Source organism: Primulina huaijiensis, chromosome 14 (assembly GCF_012295235.1).
Source record: "Primulina huaijiensis isolate GDHJ02 chromosome 14, ASM1229523v2, whole genome shotgun sequence".
Taxonomy (NCBI): domain Eukaryota; kingdom Viridiplantae; phylum Streptophyta; class Magnoliopsida; order Lamiales; family Gesneriaceae; genus Primulina; species Primulina huaijiensis.
The window spans coordinates 18,571,698-18,592,185 of NC_133319.1; the positions used below are offsets into that span (position 1 = coordinate 18,571,698).

Here is a 20,488-nt window from a genome sequence, read left to right on the forward strand (position 1 = left end):
TAATTTCCAATTTAAAAAAGATAAGTTTTTTTCCTTCGTTTTGTGAATATTTATTGAAGCATTGATAATTTTCTCACAATTCTCCACTTTCTCATCTTGTCCAAGGTCTATTTCTACACTTATGATTATAGATGAGATTATTTTGTATTTTGGTATGATTTTGAAATGGAGAATAATTGATATTTATAGGTGAAGTTTATAGAAGAAAACAAAAATTAAAACATAATTGTTTACGTAATTAAATCCACCATTTTTTACTAACAAAAAACACGTGTTAGTTATTTGTCAAAAATAACGTGCTTTGAATTCAAATTTGTTGGCTTGACTTGTTTGCAAATTCTCTCATTCAAGCACATTTTGTGAATTCAATCAGCCATGTAACAGTTCTACAACATTCCAACTTCCATTTCAGAAATGTCTTGGTCATCATATCATATTCGTTTTCATCTGTGTGAATCTTCTCGAGCTTTTACAACTTCTTATCCAATACTTCATGTATCAAATGATAGCGAACATCAATATGCTTAGATTTTGAATGCATTGAATGATTCTTTCCAAGATGAATTGCATTCTAAATGTCACAAAACAACTTGTATTGATTTTGCACAAAATTAATTCCTCCAAAAACCCTCTCATCTAATCCGTTGAGTTGTGGTGTCTTTGACATCATCAAATAATCGAATTTGAGTATTTAAAGGATAAAATCAAGTATGTGGACTCAAAGTATGTCTTATTTGTATTAATTTAGGTATCAAATTTTTAATTCATTAATGTCATTATCAAACTATATTTTGACATCCCCAAATAATTGGATATGAGTGTTTAGGGAGTAGAATCGTGTATTTGTAGACTCTAATTAGATATTATTTGTACCAATTTAGGTATCACATTTTAACTTCACAAATGACGCCATTAAAAGTCACTTAATATTACTTGAAACTCAAGTATTTTCTTACACATTTAAAGTATTCAAATAGCCAAATCAAATATTTGGAACACCAAAATAGGTACATTATCGGTCAAAATAAGTATTTTTTCTAATTACACAATTAGTGAGAAACTATGTTTTTTCAAAAATTAGATGATATGAATAAATCATCCTAACGCAATTTCAATGAAAAGACTAACAATTACAGAACTTATGGTGATTGCTCGAAAATCAAGTATTTTCTTACACATTTAGAGTATTCAAAGAGCCAAATTAAGCATTTAGAACTCCAAAATAAGTACTTTGTATGTCAAAATAAATATCTAATCTTATTTCATGATGAGTGATGAACTATGTTTTTTTTAAAAAATAAAATAAAATGGCATGAATAAGTTATCATAATGCATTTTTCATGAAAAGACCAACAATGACCGAATTGTTGGTGATTACTCAAAAATATAGTATTTTATTATACATTTGGAGTATTCAAATAACGAAATCAAATATCTGAAACCCCATAATAAGTACTTTGTATGTCAAAATATATATTTATTCTTATTCCATGATAATTTAGAAATAAAAAATTTTTTAAAATTTATTTTAGATGAAGAAGACATGTGTAATTTTTGTGGATAAAATTATATTTTTTTTAAATAATAAAAAAGCAAAATTGTAATTTTGGATTTGTAGAGAATTAAAACTAAAATTATATCATCTTCAGGTATTAAATCTTAAAAATTGTAGTGAGATACTGAATTTTAATTCAATGATGTGTCGATGAATTTTTCACAAATTTATATAATATATATATATATTGATTACTGTTGAAAAATTATTTAAAAATGTGAAAAATATTTGTGTTGAAAATGTGAATGTTGAATGTTAAAAATTAGGTAAAATTAGGTGTTGAATATTGAAAATTAGTGTGTGATGATGTATGTAATGATGTATTTTATTTTTGGATTATTTGTAAAAATTTTCTATAAATAGATCTCTCATTTGTGAAGAAAATCACAATTGAGTTGAGAGAAAAATATTATAAAGTGTGTAGTGTGATAATTTTGAGAGTTTGAGATTTTTATTTTTTACCGTAAATTTTTACTTTTTCACAACACGTTATCAGCACGAAGCTCTAAAAGTCCTCCATATTTTTCCAAGCTCCGAACAGAAGAAAAAGGTAACAAAAGTAATAATATTTATTTTACTGTTATTTATTTATTGTTTATATATGTAATATATAATATAATGTTATTGTTAGAAATAATAAAAATAATTTTTTCAAAAACTTGTTATAAATCCTGGGAGGATGTTAAGACGACATCCCACACTCCCGGTAAGGGATACGACAAGTATAAAAGCCTATAAGGTTTTTTAAAAAAAATAACTTATGACACCTAATTATAATAATGTGATATGATATACATAATTATTTAAATATGACTAATATTATATACACCATATTATTACCATAAAATTATACAAATACATACATTTATTTTCTTATACACCAACGGTAATAAACGGTAACAAAACGGCTAGTTTTTGCTCTATAAATACAATCTCACAAATACATTCAATCACTCCAACTTTCTCTTCTTCTCTAAAAATTATTCTTCATCAAATTTTCGAAGAAAAAAAGAAGATGGCTTTCACGAGGTTATTTTTAATTATTTTGGTTATCATACTCACCAGTCTTGTATTTATCGGAGAATATCCTCCTCGTGTGTTTTCTTTATTTTTACGAATACTTGTACTTGTTGTTTATCCATTACTTTGTATTGCAATATTCATTAACTAATAAAATGCATCGTAATTTTTAGTACCACCATGGCAAACTTGGCAAAGCTCGAATTCATCGCTCTTGATATTACTGGGAAAAACTATATGCCATGGACTCTTGATGTAGAAATGCATCTTGAGTCATTGGGTCTAAGCGAGACCATTAAAGAAAATGGTATATCTTCATCACAAGAAAAAGCAAAAGCTATAATATTTTTACGACGACACCTTGATGAAGGTTTAAAATGTGAATATCTCATCGAAAAAGATCCCATGGCTCTGTGGAAAGGATTAAAAGAGAGATTTGAACATATAAGGGAAGTTATACTTCCGACCGCCCGTGATGAATGGAATATGTTAAGATTCCAAGACTTTAAAAAAGTCAGTGATTACAATTCAGCGATGTATAGAATAATCTCGCAGTTAAAATTTTGTGGACATGAGGTTACAGAATCGGAAATGCTTGAAAAAACATTTTCCACGTTTCACGCATCAAATATAACACTACAGCAACAATATAGAGTGCGTGGATTTGCGAGATATTCTGAACTCATCGCCTGTCTTCTTGTGGCGGAAAAGAACAACGAGCTATTAATGAGAAATCATCAGTCCCGACCCACTGGATCAACAGCATTTCCAGAAGTAAATGCTGTAAGTAAAAATGAATTTAAACCTGGAAACCAAAATCAAATTCAAAGACAAGGTTTTGGTCGAGGTCGAGGTCGAGGTCGTGGACGTGGACGTGGACGAGGAAGTGGTCGTGGTCGTGGACGCGGCCGTGGTTTTGAAAATAATCGAGATAGTTATTTCTATAACTCATCTCAAAATAACGTCCCAAACCATCCACAGAAAAGGCATCAAGAAAACATGAGTGTTAATGAAAATCACTCGAAAAGATTTGAAAGTTCTTGTTTCAGATGCGGTACTCCAGGACATTGGTCTCGTATTTGTCGAGCCCCTGAGCATCTTTGCAAACTTTATAAAGAATCGATAAAGGGGAAAGAAAAGGAGACCAACTTCACTGAGCGAAGTGACCGTTTGAGTGATTCAACTCATTTTGATGCTGCTGATTTTATGAATGATTTCTCTGGAAATGATCAATATGTTGGTGGGATAGAAATGAACAATATTGATGCTGCAGATTTTCTCAATGATTTCTCTGAAAATGAACAATATAGTGGTAGAATATAAATGTACAATAATTTATTTTTCATGTATTTATATGATAATGTTTTATTGTACAATTATGATATGTGTTATATTTAAATATGTATTGTCATTAATTTTTTTTCATTGCATATTTTTTGAAGTTCAAATATGGAAAATGCTATGAGCAAAGCTGAAGTTTGCATACCCGATAGTGGTACAACGCACACTATCCTCCGAGATAAAAGATATTTCTTGGAACTAAAACCAACAAAAACAACGGTGAATACAATATCAGGTCCTGTAGACTTGATTAAAGGATGTGGTAAAGCACAATTTTTGTTACCTAATGGTACAAAATTTTTGATCAATGATGCTTTATATTCACCACAATCGAAAAGAAATTTGTTGAGTTTTAATGATATATATTCCCATGGGTATGATACTCAAACAATGAATGAAGGGAATGAGAAATATATGTGTCTTACCACATATAAATCAGGAAAGAAATATGTGATTGAAAAACTACCAATGCTCCCTACTGGATTGCATTATACACATATACGTCCCATTGAATCAAACATGGTAATTGATAATTCTTCAATATTAACCAATTGGCATGATCGATTAGGACATCCTGGTTCAACAATGATGCGAAGAATTATAGAAAATACACATGGTCATCCATTGAAAGACCAGAAGATCTTTCAGAATAATAAGTTTCAATGTAAAGCATGTTCTCTTGGAAAACTTATTATAAGACCATCACCAGCCAAAATCCAAACTGAATCACCAATGTTTCTTGAACGTATTCAGGGTGATATTTGTGGACCAATCCATCCACCATGTGGACCATTCAGATACTTTATGGTATTGATTGATGCCTCCAGCAGATGGTCACATGTATGTTTATTGTCAACTCGAAATGTTGCATTTGCAAGATTACTTGCTCAAATAATAAAATTGAGGAATCAATTTCCCGATTATACAATCAAGAAAATTAGACTTGATAATGCTGGTGAATTTACTTCCCAGACTTTCAATGATTATTGTATGTCTATGGGAATCATTGTTGAGCATCCTGTTGCTCATGTACATACTCAAAATGGATTGGCTGAATCATTGATTAAACGTCTGCAAATGATTGCTAGACCAATGATTATGAAAACAAAGCTCCCTATTTCTATATGGGGACATGCAATTTTACATGCTGCTTCATTAATTCGCATCAGACCAAGTGCATATCATAAATACTCCCCATTGCAGCTTGCATTTGGTAAAGAACCAGACATTTCTCATCTGAGAATTTTTGGATGTATGGTGTATGTGCCTATTGCACCACCTCAACGAAAGAAAATGGGACCTCAAAGAAAGATTGGAATTTATATTGGTTATGATAGTCCATCGATCATTCGATATCTTGAACCACAGACAGGCGACGTGTTCACAGCACGTTTTGCTGATTGTCATTTTAATGAGGAAATCTTCCCAATGTTAGGGGGAGAACAGAAACATACCGAAAAAGAAATTACATGGTATGTATCATCATTGTTACATCTGGATCCAAGAACAAAACAATGTGAAAAAGATGTACAGCAAATTGTGCACTTGCAAAGAATAGCAAATCAAATACCAGATGCATTTGCAGACACAAAAGGGGTAACTAAATCATATATACATGCTGCAAATGCCCCTGCTCGAATTGAAATTCCGAAGAAACAAATTGAAGATAGTCATGATGTCATTAAACGCCTGAAGCGTGGAAGGCCAGTTGGTTCCAAGGATAAAAATCCTCGAAAAAGAAAATTCATAGAGAAACACAATGATCACAAAATAGAGAATGATGTTCCTGAAGAAACACATAATGATCACAAAATAGAGAATGATGTTCCTGAAGAAACACATGATGATGAAAATGTTTTGTCAGAACCACAAACTGACGAGAATCATGAAATCTCTATCAATTATATTAATACTGGAAAAATATGGAACCGAAAAGATATAGAAGAAATTGATGATATATTTTCTTATAATGTGGCAATCGACATCATAAATGATAATGAAGATCATGAACCAAAATCTTTTGGTGAATGTAAAAATCGGCAGGATTGGATAAAATGGAAAGATGCCATCCAGGTTGAATTGGATTCGCTAAATAAACGTAATGTTTTTGGACCTATAGTCCTTACACCTGAAGGTGTAAAACCTGTTGGATACAAATGGGTTTTTATTCGAAAGCGAAATGAGAAAAATGAAATAGTAAGATATAAAGCTCGACTTGTTGCACAAGGTTTTTCTCAAAGGCCTGGAATTGATTATGAAGAAACGTATTCTCCTGTGATGGATGCAATTACGTTTCGGTATTTGATTAGCTTGGCAGTATCTGAAAATTTAGAAATGCGTCTTATGGATGTTGTTACAGCCTACTTATATGGATCACTTGATAGTAATATATATATGAAAATCCCTGAAGGATTTAAGATGCCTGAAGCACAAAGTTCAAAACCCAGAGAATGTTATTCTGTGAAATTACTAAGATCATTATATGGGTTGAAGCAATCCGGCAGAATGTGGTATAATAGGCTAAGTGATCACTTGATGAAAAAGGGATATGTAAATAATTCAATATGCCCTTGTGTTTTCATTAAGAAAACAACATCCGGATGCGTAATTATTGCTGTATATGTTGATGATTTAAACATCATTGGAACAAATAAGGAAATTCAAGAAGTTGTGTCATACTTGAAAGAAGAATTTGAAATGAAGGATCTTGGAAAAACCAAGTATTGTCTGGGTTTACAAATTGAACAAAAAGAATGTGGAATATTTGTTCACCAGACAAATTATACAGAAAAGATCCTTAAACGTTTTAATATGGACAAATCAAATCCTTTAAGTACTCCAATGGTTGTTAGATCATTAAACATAGAAAAGGATCCATTCCGTCCATGTGAAGATGATGAAGATATTCTTGGTCCAGAAGTACCATATCTAAGTGCTATCGGTGCCCTTATGTATCTTACAAATTGTACAAGGCCTGATATATCTTTTGCCGTAAATTTATTGGCAAGATTTAGCACATATCCAACAAAGAGACATTGGAACGGAATTAAACATATATTCCGTTATCTACGAGGAACGACAGACTTGGGACTTTTGTATTCAAAAGATGCTAATCCAAGTATAATTGGTTATGCCGATGCTGGATACTTATCTGATCCACACAAAGCACGTTCTCAAACTGGATATGTATTTACTCGTGGAGGCACTGCAATTTCTTGGCGTTCACAGAAACAAACACTTGTAACAACTTCATCAAATCATGCCGAGATTATTGCACTACATGAAGCAAGCCGTGAATGTGTGTGGTTAAAATCAATGACTCAACATATCCAAATCTCATGCGGATTATCATTCGACGAGAAGCCTGTGATACTATATGAAGATAATGCTGCATGTGTTGCTCAAATGAAAGAAGGATACATAAAAAGCGACAGAACTAAACATATTCCTCCTAAGTTCTTCGCATTCACCAAGGAGCTTGAGAAGAATAAATGTATTGATGTTCGTCACATTCAATCAAGTGAAAACTCATCAGATCTCTTCACAAAGGCACTTCCTACGACAATATTCAGAAAGCACATATATAATATTGGGATGCGCAATCTACGAAATTTGTGAAGAATTGTTCGTGTCAACATGAGGGGGAGTTTACGTGACTGCACTCTTTTTCCCTTACTATGGTTTTTATCCCAATGGGTTTTTCCTAGTAAGGTTTTTAACGAGGCAGTATAAAAACACGTAATGTATACAATCATTATGATCATCATCACAAGGGGGAGTGTTGAAAAATTATTTAAAAATGTGATAAATATTTGTGTTGAAAATGTGAATGTTGAATGTTGAAAATTAGGTAAAATTAGGTGTTGAATATTGAAAATTAGTGTGTGATGATGTATGTAACGATGTATTTTATTTTTGAATTATTTGTAAAAATTTTCTATAAATAGATCTCTCATTTGTGAAGAAAATCACAATTGAGTTGAGAAAAAAATATTATAAAATGTATACTGTGATAATTTTAAGAGTCNAAGAAAATCACAATTGAGTTGAGAAAAAAATATTATAAAATGTATAGTGTGATAATTTTAAGATTTTGAGATTTTTACGTAAATTTTTCACAACAATTACTAAATAATATTAAAAACATTGTGAAGGCACGACAAAACCTGGACATTCTGGGCGATTCCAGTTCTTTGAAATAATAATAGAGCGGAGGGATTTGGTGGAAGAGCTGGTGAGCGATGCCTTAGCACAAATCCGTAACCAACGATGCGTAGATGTACCATCTTCAGCAAAACTCGCCTGATTCCACCTATCAAAAGGTAATCTTTGTGTTTTTAATCAAGGTTTTTTTAAACATCAACTGCATCTGATGAAATTCTCATTATTATTTTCAAATATTTAAGTTTTTTTGTAGAATGCAGGGTGTTGTTACATCAGGGAAATGGGTTTGGGGATCGGAATGAATTTAGAATAAGATTAGTTTGTTTTTTTTCTGATTTGATTTTGAAGAATTTCTTGAATACCTAAAGGAGTTCTGTTCTTAAGTTTCTTTTACTAACTAACTGATAAGGTTCATTAGTCTTCAGTAATTACGGACAAAAGGAAACCTTTTGGGTTCTTGGTTAAGCTTTTTGACTGTGGGAGCTCAGTGGTAATGGACTTTATTTGTTATGCAGTGAGTCTGTCCTTCAATTACTCCGTCCTGCATGGAACACTTCAAGTTCTTCATGTTCACAAGAACCTACTTTGTTGATTCGATATTCGGGTCATTTCAACTGTGAAAGCCAGAGAATTTATCCGTTGAGGAAATTTCTTCCACATTTGTCATGTGGATACTTGTTAGCAAATGATTCATTTGGTAAAAGATCCTACATGTTTGATCATCGAAATCTTTCTTCGAGGTGGCAAATTGCTAGAATCATGAGCGATGCTTCAGTTTTTGAGCTGAAAACGGATGGAGATGTTGTCAGGTTTGACATTGGTGAGCCAGGTGGCGAACTAGGATCTCGAAAGAAAGCAAAGCTGAAAGCAAAACAGGACAAATTGTCTAGAAAACGAAAGCTGAATGAACTTAGGTTTTACAGGTTGAAAGCAAAGAAGAAAATGAATTCTCCGAATCCTGAAGTTAGAATGAGATACAAGCTAGAAAAGGTCTGCATACTGCCCCTAAAGTTATTGACTTTCAAATTTATTTTCTATATTTTATGTACAATTTCATTTCATTTCATGTATTCTATAAGATATCAGGCAAAAAGGAAGGAAGCATGGTTGATTGAGAAATTAAGGAAATATGGGGTGCCAAAAGCACTGCCTGAAACCTATGATCCCGAAATATTGACTGAAGAGGAAAGGTTTTATCTGAAGCGTACTGGTGAGAAAAAGAAAAATTATGTTCCGCTTGGGAGACGAGGGGTATTTGGTGGCGTGGTTCTTAATATGCATCTTCATTGGAAGAAGCACGAGACAGTGAAAGTTGTGTGCAAGCCTTGCAAGCCTGGACAAGTGCATCAATATGCTGAGGAGCTTGCTAGGTTGAGCAAAGGCATTGTTATCGACATAAAGCCAAATAATATAATATTATTTTATCGAGGGAAGAATTATGTTCAACCTGATGTCATGTCACCCCCAGATACTCTGTCTAAAGCGAAGGTATCAACTCTTCTTGAGTGTGCATGAAAACATGGATTAAGCAAGAAGCATGAAGCGAGAAAAAAGTGGCAACCTTAGGTTGACCAGTGCAAAAAAGCGTGAGCTTTTAGACAAAATTTTAAATGAACTTTTAATTTTTTCTTTGAATTTTAAGTTAATTGGTAAATTTTTTTATATAAAAGTTAAATTTTTATTAATATGTATTTGATAATATTATTTTTGTTTTGAAAAAAAAAATCTAAAAACACCGAAATAAAACCTGAAATAGTCAAGAGTTTCTCATACTTATGCATTTGTTTTTAAATTTTGTATGTTTATGTTATTTAACATATTGATTGATATGATATAATTAAAATTATAGCTGAAACTAAAAACGATTTTTTATCATTATTCTCATTGTAAGCCTGCTTAAACTTGTAAAGCTTGAAGCTTGACAGTGACGAAATGTCACACTTCGTGTTTTTTAGAATCTTGTCTAGTCAGCTCTTATCTTGTGTTTGATTGTAACCGATTGTCAAGTAGGGGTAATTGTCACTTCTGTCATTCGTTGTTTAACTATTATTTTACAGATCAATCAAACTTTATATTTAGGTTGTCTTATGCTTTAAATTTTTGGGTTGCATTTTTATGTTGTAACAGAAGCTTATTTGACATTAGTTGAGTAATTTAATCCAGTCATGAACCTGAATACTCCGAGCTAGACTTGGCTATGTTGTCTTGGTCAAGATTAGGTGCAGTGCAACAGTTGGAAAAAAATCAGGACAAAATTTAGAGATCACTCTGTTTATCACGGACTGCTGGTGGTTGTGTTCATCCTGACATGATTTGATGACATTTATTTATTCTAATCGTAGGCTCTGGAAAAATATCGTTACGAGCAGTCCTTGGAGCATACAAGTGAGTTCATTGAAAAATTGGATAATGAACTGGAAGAATATCATAAACATGTAGCTCGGTTTAAAAAGGATCGAAGTGCGGTGTTGGGGGAGTGAAGAGCAAAACATGATGAAAGCTTTTGGGGCACGAGTATTTGAAGAATGATGAGTTACAGGTTGATGAGTATTTTTTTTATGTAGTTATTACCTGTTATGTATCTCATTCAGATTTTGTCATTCACATTCACACCACCGTCTGCTAGGCTTGTAAATCTGTAAGTTATGGAACGAAAACTCACTTGATTCACTTAGAAAATTCGTGATACATTTTGAAATTAGTGGATAAATTTCTTTTGCTAGAATTTTCATGGCAATATCGGACCGCACAACTTCTGCTAGGAGGTGCGAGGTAGCACGGGAAGAAGTGCGACTGCCCGAAGCGTCCAATCGTAAGAGTGATCACATATATTAGATATCTTTTAAGGGGGACAGTAAGGTGACAATTTATCTTTGCAAATGTGGCTTACTTGGAGCTATACAAAATATTTCCGCCAGTGCTCTCTTAGTGCTCTTTTGGCATGAAAATTTTGATGGTGGGTTTATGTCACATATCGATCTATGAATGCGAGAAAGGAAATTACATGGCAAGGAATTTGAGAAATGGGAAAATAATTAAATATTGTTTAATTTATTAGAAATTTACGATTTTATTATCAGAAGCAGGATCTCTTTTATTCAGAGAAAAAGAGTTTTGTGCATATAACATCTTGAAGATATTTACATCGACTATCTCCAAATTCTACTAACTTTCCCCTTGGAATCATAATTACATGTTAAAAAATGTCGGAATTATGATTTTTGGAGGGGAACATGAACATACAAAACTGAACAAAAAGACGTTAGAATATACATTGCTACACTGCACTTTAATTACATACTCTATGATGATCTGAGACATCAAAGTCCACCTTCTTGTAATGTAGCCTTCTTCACACAACCAGTTTCGGGGGGATAGGAACCTGCTCATCACATGAAAATCAAATTCAATGCATCTCATTGCATGAATCATCATATACAGCACAAGACTGAAACTGTACCTTACAACATGACTAGAAAGTTTACACATCATGGGCGAATATCACCGATGAATCTGAAGATCGGTGAAACAACAACTGTGCTATTGATCGATCTATAGGATTTGTGCCTGTTTCCATAATTATGTGACCGGTGCAGCTACAAAGGATCAAAAGAATACCAATGACAACAGAAGTCGAGAAGACAGGTAAAAAGGTATTAGGTTTCGCACTCTAGACAGAATAAAAGATATGATAAAATGTACTTGTTTGTTTCTTCAGCCATGAATGATCCACCACTAGAATTACCAAGTGAGTTTGCATGGTTGAGCCTTTGTTCAGCACTTTGAGCCAAACGGTATAAACCATCCCGTATGCACAGCTTTGTACTCAAATCCAACTGACCAAGAATTTCAACCGCAATAAGTTTCAAGACAGTTGATCATGTAACAAAACAACTAGCAACAGGACTAGCATTCTAGTTTATGAAGAAAATATAGTCCCCAAGAAATGATTATTATAATAAATTTATATACGATTCTTCTATAATGAATAGATAATTTTGAATGTTTCAACGCTTTGAGGGCGCTGAATTGATGTTTTTAGTCATAACATAGTCATGTCAAAACATTGTTAGCAGTTTATCCCTCAGTATCTCATTCAGTTGGCCTCTCAACACTGCTTCTATGCCCTTATAACTAGAAGTCGAGCGTGGATTGCCTTACTCTCCCTTAACATCAACTCCATCATACAAAAATATACATAAACTGATTTGTACAACAGAACACCTTGAAGAATAAGTCGTGCAACTAAATGAAAGCCCTAGACATCAATTACAAATGCTAGTTTTAAGAGTCAAAGAAGAGGCAGTTACCCATTCCATAACAAGCTGAAGCTGGCAAAAACTAGCTGCTGCCAGTGAGATATATTCGGCACCCATATTGATCATTGAGCTCTCTTGTTTATTTGAAGAGCCTGGTTCGACTGGAATTACCAAGCTGACTCCTCCAGCATCAGCAGCATTCTCAAATGTATCTCCACAAAGTTTGACTTGGTTTCCCACCAGTCCAGGATCCTGTATGGAAGCCTGCTCCATCAAACTTGTACTTTGAGAAGATAGATTACTTTGAAAAGTATATGTGTCCGCTCCATTATCATTCCCTGATAGTGGACAAAAGAAGGAATCGGGTCCAGTCGCTCGCAGTCGCTGACTCATATGTTCAGATGGGTAACCCTGAAGAGAAGTGGTTCCAGAAGAAAGCTGATTTAGTTCATATGGTAAATTGCCAAGGTAACTGTTGCTACCATTTCCAAAGTTAGGTTCATTTCTTTTTTCCTCCATGTGTTTGCACTCATTCATCTGTCAGGCATCAAAAAACAAATAATTTAGGATCTCTACTTGAGGACAAACTTTCAGCAAGAATAGAGCTCATTTCAACTCTGACACATTAATAGAGTGCATTTACTAAAAGAAACTTGTTACTTTCTGCATCTGTGTAGCGTCTCTTTCCTTCGCCATTTACTTGCAAATTGTTGCAACTTCAAGCAACATTGATTTCATGATTGTTAGGTACTATTATTAAAATAAATAAATTTATCTTGTATTATAGGCTGGCTTTATATGCTAGATATTTGTTAGCACATTAATATTTTACTTGATGTACTGGAATCCTAACCAATGTCCAATTCTCGAACCTAGATCTGGACCATCGGCAGCTTGCTTCTGATTTGGATACTCCTATGCCATTTTCAGAGGGAAGCGCACCAACACAACTGGCCTTTTATTAAATCCTATTTCTTATCATAGCCTTTCTCCAAACTTTTGTTAGTTCGTCCTTGCCTTGTCTACTTTTCTATTCGCAATTCCTATCGAGAAACAACCTACAGGAATAGAAGAATGCTATGAATGACAAGAAGTACGTGTTGCTATCCCAATGGAAGTGCGGCTCTGTTTTTATTTCTACATGTACGTACATAGTGATATTGCTGGTTGCAAGTGGGTGTTCTTTGTCAAATACAAGTAAACTAATTAACACATCTTTCACTACTTATTCGGAACAAACTGTTCATTCCCATAAATGAGTGTTTATTTCTCTTGTTACGTGGTTGTGGAATTTAGTTATTAAATATACATGAAGCCGTTGTTTAAAAATAATTTTCTAATAGACAATAATAAAGAAAATTTAGGCTTACCACTCCACCACTTGCTGTATTGGAATAGCAACTAGTTTACCAGTATCCTCCTCTCCATAAAATAATAGCCCCATGTGTAATTTGAAATTTCAATTTTCTAGCATAGGCAAGTCGGGAAAGAAAAGATGCATAGGTGTAAATGATAAGCTATAAACTGACCTGCTCTTCAGGAATAAAACAATATTTGCCATCACATATGCCAAGTCCATTCACAAAAGATGTAGAAGAATCAGATTTCTCCTGGGTACAAGAGACACCTTTCATCAAAATTCGTGCCTCACTCAATTCAGTATAGCTCTTAGAGGAGCCCTGATTTTCTGATACATTTGCTCGCATGCTTGTGTCATGACATGGAAACCCGAAATCTGACCGCAACGCTTCTCCTGACTCTCCTTTATCATAATCTGATGATAACCAACCAAGCTCATCCTCTTTGCTGTCTTCAAGACCAAATGTTGAATAACTTCTTCTGGAAGACAACGCATGTTTATGAGTGAGTGTAATAAACCAAGAATGGCGATTGAAATAATCACATATGAGAAACTGGTTGGCTTTACCTAAATATCCTGTCAACATCGTCGAAGCAACCTATTTCAGGTAAATCATCATATAGGAAATCAGTAGAAGATGTGTTCTCAAACAAATTGAGACTATTTCGCGTGTGAGTTAGGTCACTGAGAGGAAAGCTAAGAGAATGGCTATAAACAGGAGTGCTCCTGTTGCCGAAAAAGCTATTGCTCGCTGAGAACACGCGACCCTCGGAATCTGTATTGCTTTTGAAGCCATCCTTTGTACTGTCAAAAGTTACACTTGGAATTCCTCCACTTGACTTGCTGTCAGATGAACACACGCCACTTTGTTTTCCCAACATTTTGTTTTGTCTTCACAAGAGTTGAATATCTTCTTTGTTTTCCTCAGCGTTCGTCGTGTCTAGAAACAGATGTATGTTTGGTATCACACGAGTTGCCTGAAGGTGAGGTTTTAATGCTATGAAGCTGCTACATAACTCTAGCCGCAAGAATTGCAGATATTTCCATAAATGTGAAAGACAATCCCTCCACCCATAAAGTTTTTAACCGACAATATCACAACTTCAATAACAAAGACAAGGACTATGATGCTGAGAATGGAAAAAACTTAAAATATACTCAAGTTGAGGAGAACAAGGAGCCAACAGCGACGTTACTCTCTTACGCTAATTACGCAGTCCTAATGCAGAAGAATTCACAACACAATCAAAGTAATGCATCAGTGTTTCGAGGCACATCAAGAAAATAAGAGAAAATGTTCTTTACACAAACCAATTGAATTAACTAGCTTTCCTACAAGGAGTATAATTTCCAAGTTTTTTACTCTGTTTCAAAAATATTAGCTTTCTCTCGTTTCAAGACAAGTCATCACAGAAAGATAGCTGAACCCTTCGCCTTATCTAACACATTCACTTGCTTATTTCTACAAAAGAATGAAATTTACGAGCTTCAGGCTCAGTGAAATGTGTCATCTTCTATCTTCTTCTCACCACTGAATGCGCCTAATCTCCTAATTTTGGAAGAGAGACATACTTCGACCAGTAAAAACGCATATCTCTTCAACCGGACTTCCGCATCATCAAACCCGGAATCTGGCAATTCCTCTGCTCATTCTATTCCCAAATCCCAACAATTTTCTCCTGATTTCAGTTTCCAAACGATCAAACAAAACTAGATCGAACAAAAAAAAAGCAACATTCTAAAAGAGTTACAAGAGCATCAATCAAAATCATAAATCACCACAGCAGAAGCTTTCCGGAAACCTCACCGGTAATCGAATCGAAGCCTCGACTCAGAGATTAATTGATGTTTCAGATTCTTCAGTTTATATGTGCATGATCCGGAAAGTTCTAGAGATTACTAGAATATAAGTGGAAGAGCTTTAAAGAGAGTCCGAGTGGTTAGGATGGAGCCACGTGTGGAGCAATCATTGCACAGGCAACAGGTGGTGGATTGGGGCATGGCCGATCTCTTGGTGCGATCCTATTGGTCCACGTGCCTGTTTAAATAATGACACGTGTCGGATCTATGTGTTTAGAGAGATTGGGCTTTCGACATTTGGATTGGGCTTTGGTAGTTGGAACCCACACAATTATTTATTATTATTGTTATTTTGATCGTTGTTTTAATTATTTTTTAAAATATAAAATGTAGTGCCGTGTCAATTTGACTTTGTAAAAAAAAAAAAATGTGTGCCTCGTGTGATATGTTACAAGTATTCTATTTTTAAAATAAAATATAATTTAAGTAAAATTTTTGAAAGTTGTTATTGGTAAATTCTAGGTTTTTTAAAATATTATATTATTATTAATTTAAAGTGTAAAATTCATTTTGGTATACGAATTATTGATAAATTAATAAATTGATGTATGAATTATTGTAAATGACTTAATTGGTATATAAATATTGATAAATTAATAAATTCGTGCATGAACTATTATTGTGAATGACTTAATTGATGCATGAAATAAAAGATAAATTTTACCCTTAAACGAAATTGCTTTCAAGTTCAATTATTATTATTAAATTCAGCTAAATATACATTTTATTTTTAAATTTTATTTTTATTAAAAATTTTAAGAATATATTATAAGAAATAAGTATCATACTCTTGGTATAAAAATAGTAAATTATTAAGTAACACAAATATATATCAATTGATAAATTTTATGCTCAAATATAATATATTTTCAAAATATTTACAAATATATGATAAATGATATTTTAGTATTTATCTGTATTATAATATTATGATTATATATTTGTTGAGATTGTAGATAAAGAATTAACGGAGAGAGTAAATAAACTATTTAAAAAAAATTGAAATTTGAGCTGACTTTAATAGTTGTTAGTTGTCGATGTTTGTTTTTAGATCGGCTAGATGCAGCTTGACCATTAAGTCTTTTTCAATCTGAAATCATGTTTTTATATAGATGAACTCTTTCAAAGGTCATGTCTTCATCAAACAAATAGTTGTACTGATTGCCAACAGAAAAACAAGTTTTTTTTTTGTCTTCTTTCAAATAATAATACTTAACAGTTAATGAACATTGGCATGTATCAAAATACAACAATAAACGACTTCTAAAAAGTTAATACATGAGATAAAAAAGCATGCACGTATATTTGTCTTATTAGAAGACATTATTAGATGATACCCCATGAATGGGCCGATCAAAAACAGGCCCAAACCGGACTTTGGACCCACGGCTCATTCCTAACCACGTAGGTGACCCGTGACAAACACATGTACTATCTTATAAATACCATGTTTGAGTGTCCAATTCATTCATTCACTATATTGACTTTTAGCAGCACCCTTAGTTGCTCTCCCATTCCATTCGCAGTATCTGACTTGAGCGTCAGAAGGGCTACGCCGGGATACCCTCACGGGCCCCTTCTAACGGTCTCCCTTGTGATTTCATGCCTAGATTAAATTCGAGGTCTGCATTCGGACTAATATCACATGATGGAATCGAACCCTAAATTTTCAGTGAGTATCACTTGGCACCGTCTGTGGGAAAACTTGAGCTGAGACGTAGAGATGGTAGGCCAGAGAGGAAGCAGAAGAACTAACTCAGTATCGTCACGTCCTCAGATGAGATCCGAACAATATCGTCCTGAGACGAGAACTGAACAACCTCGTCCCGATGAGAATGTGAGAAACTTGACCTTGGAACAGTTAGACCAATTCATTACCAAGAAAGTAGACGAGGCCATGAAGAAGAACAAAGAGTCTATGTTTGCCGAATTACAAGCTACTCGCCAGGAACGAGAGGAGAATGCTGAGGGCAATCAGCGCATAGTTGAAGAGACGTGGCCCCTCTCAAGTGGGGAGAATCCTGAAATGGAGGAGATGCGGAAAGATATAAGAATGTTGATGTAGCAATTGAGAAACTGAGCTCCAGCGCCCAAGAGAGAGACTCTTTTTTTACCCCGCCATTTTGGAAGAAGAGCTTCCCCCAAGTTTTTGACAATCGATCGTGGGAGAGTATGACGGGCGTACTGACCTAGAAGAACACTTGGGGAGAATGAATGAGGACAACCGTTCTACGAGAGGAATGATTCATATGATCTCGGGGGCGCTACTGATGGAGACTCTGGGCGAGCTCGGAAAGCACACAGAAGAAGGTTGGAGAACTTTGAGATATCTAGAGGCACAAACTTGCCACAAGATCCCATCATCAGCTTTGTACTGGAAGACCTCCGAGACGTTGTGGCTCCACATAATGATGCCTTGGTGGTGACGGCTACTATTGCGAATTACGATGTGACAATGATCTTTATTGATAATGGAAGATCTGTGAATATTGTGTTTAAGAGAACGTTGGATCAGATGAAAGTGGAAAGATTTGAGTTCAAGCCGGTCTCCACTCTTCTGTATGGGTTTGCGGGGCATGCCATTCCGCCGTTGGGTCATATTGTTCTTCCCTTATCCCTGTGGAATGATTCTCGTCGAGTAACAAAAACGATAACCTTTACAATGATGGATACCCCGTCGGCGTATAATTGAATTCTGGGACGGCAAGCCCTAAAGGATTTCAGAGTTGTAGCTTCCACCTATCATCAGAAGCTTAAGTTTCATGTGGGCAAAGGAGTTGGAGTTTTGTGCGGAGACCAGAAAGTCGCGCGTCAATGTTATGAAGGAGTAGTAATGGAGGAGGGAAAAAAGGCGCATGTACAGGTCAACATGATCAGGAGGGGAAGAAGCGGGTTACCCATAGTGAAGAAAGATGTTCAGGAGGTGGTGGATGAAGAGACTGAGATTATAGCATTGCGGTCCGAGAAGAAGACACTCAAAATATCCCCAGACCTTGACCCAGAGGTTAAGAAAGAACTCAATACTTGTTTACAGACTAATCCCAACGTATTCGCTTGGTCAGCCCAAGAACTCAAAGGGACAATCCCGGATGTTGCAGAGCATCGATTGAATATCTTGACGAATGCTCGTCCTGTAAAACAGAAGAAGAGTCACTTCGAGTCCGAGAAAGATAAAGTTATAAAAAAAGAAGTGGGAGAGTTTCTTAGTGCAGAGCTTATTCGAGAAGTACAATTTCCTACTTGTCTATCAAATGTCGTCCTAGTACCGTAGAGTTCAGGGAAGTGGAGGATTATCTCAAATGCATCATCACACATTGGACTTGTTCTCATTCTAGCTAATTTTTTCATGTAGTTTGCTCATGCTTTGAATCTCCTTCCAAAGCTTGTATTTGATTTTCAAGATGTTGTATATATAGGCTCCAACAATGATATATATATATATTTTTTAGACACAAGAATATTATCGTTTAGAAATTTTATGTGCTGTATCTGATATTAAAACAGTCAAATCCACCTTGCTGGACATTTTTCCAAAGCCAAATTTATTTTGACACTTTTTTTCAGTTGGACTCTTCAGCTAGACTAATAATTCAATTGGGCTCGTCAGCTAGACTGGTAATTTAGTTTGGCTCGTTTACTAGACTGGTCAATCAGTTTGGCCTGATAATTCAGTTGGGGTCGTCAGCTATACTGGTCATTCAGTCTGGTTCACAGTTTGGTCTTGTAAGTTATATTGAACCAAACTGATGAGGTTTGCTGAAATCAACATTTCAGCCTTTGTAGAACTCTTATTTTTATCGTCATTTAGCAGCATCTTACACTCCGATTCATACTTTTACTTATGAATATGATTTGTAGATAATCCTCTTAGCTTTGTAACGCATACTGAATCGTTTCATTTGGATAAACGATTCGATCAAGGTGACAAAAATATCGCAACTTCTCATACCCAACTGGTCTTTGTTGATGAACCAAACTGACGAACCTTGCTGTAATTAGTTTGCTTAGATAGCATCCGATTTAGTCCAACAAACGTGAACAACGACCTAACAAAAATTGAGTTTTATGTTCTGTCGTTTTGGTGACTGGTCAATTGCGTCACTGAGCTGAGAGATATCATCAAAACACTACAGCTAATCAAATTTTTAGTTTGACTAAATTCGAATTTCAGCTTTCATATTTATTTAGTAACTTCATACTTGAGTACATATGTTAGAAACACAATAACAAATTTGGTTATCAACAAATTCATGATTGTTAGAGTTTTTAAACAAAAAAAAACATTATGTTACAAATTTTTTATATGCTTTGTAAACGAAGAAAATATCAAATGCTATTTGATGATTAATAATTACGCCACTCTTGTAGAGCTCACAAACGACAACAATTGATAACAAATTTTCGTTGGCTAGTAAGTGAGACTATATATTTTGAAATCGAGGGTGAAAGACTCAAACTCGAGATCGAGATTTTTCGTGGCCGATGATAGAAAGTATGTAATTATAATGATAATTTATAATATTAATTAAGCGAGAGATCTCGATACCTAACTCACTTTTTCATGAAGTGTTTTTCCTTAATTCTGAAAATTTATCCTTCACACTCTGATGTCAATGATTTTGTTCTGGAAGACTCATAAAAATGATAATGTTTTTTTATTAAATTATTAATTTTAATATAATATAATATACTTGAATTTGCATATTTTATAATTGTAAAAAAATCATCTTCCTAAATCATGACATGTTTAATTTAATAAACATCATAGGTAAATCAAATTTTATTTTAAAAACAAAATATGAATAATATATAATATTTATATATTATATCATACAGAAGTATTATTATATTATAATAATCGGATATGTCCAGTGGCTAATAAAAATACAAAAACTCTTATGAAAACGTCTCATGAGTCAATTTTATCAT

General features: G+C 34.1%; 2 protein-coding genes and 1 long non-coding RNA gene across 7 annotated transcripts; 2 read left to right on the plus strand and 1 right to left on the minus strand.

The window, feature by feature from the left end:
* The first annotated feature begins 8,047 nt into the window (after positions 1-8,047).
* On the plus strand, positions 8,048-11,712 carry LOC140957046 (uncharacterized CRM domain-containing protein At3g25440, chloroplastic). The gene is made up of 4 exons (XM_073414118.1): positions 8,048-8,238; positions 8,596-9,070; positions 9,167-9,568; positions 10,423-11,712. The coding sequence occupies exons 1-4, from the start codon at positions 8,186-8,188 to the stop codon at positions 10,558-10,560; spliced, it is 1,068 nt and encodes a 355-aa protein (XP_073270219.1). The 5' UTR covers positions 8,048-8,185; the 3' UTR covers positions 10,561-11,712.
* LOC140957045 (protein LNK1-like) lies at positions 11,541-15,586 on the minus strand. Of its 5 annotated transcripts, XM_073414115.1 has the most exons (7): positions 15,507-15,578; positions 15,183-15,409; positions 14,267-14,639; positions 13,869-14,178; positions 12,391-12,876; positions 11,783-11,916; positions 11,541-11,676 (listed from the first exon to the last, which is right to left on the minus strand). In XM_073414115.1, the coding sequence occupies exons 3-7, from the start codon at positions 14,578-14,580 to the stop codon at positions 11,562-11,564; spliced, it is 1,359 nt and encodes a 452-aa protein (XP_073270216.1). In that variant the 5' UTR covers positions 14,581-14,639; positions 15,183-15,409; positions 15,507-15,578; the 3' UTR covers positions 11,541-11,561. The 5 variants fall into 5 exon arrangements, with proteins under 5 accessions (XP_073270216.1, XP_073270215.1, XP_073270214.1 ...); XM_073414114.1 differs by lacking the exon at positions 15,183-15,409 and having other exon boundaries at positions 14,267-14,676; positions 15,507-15,586; XM_073414113.1 differs by having other exon boundaries at positions 14,267-14,676; positions 15,183-15,584.
* LOC140957047 (uncharacterized) lies at positions 14,461-15,320 on the plus strand. The gene is made up of 2 exons (XR_012171576.1): positions 14,461-14,682; positions 14,868-15,320. It is a non-coding gene; the product is annotated as an uncharacterized lncRNA (long non-coding RNA).
* Positions 15,587-20,488: the final 4,902 nt, after the last annotated feature.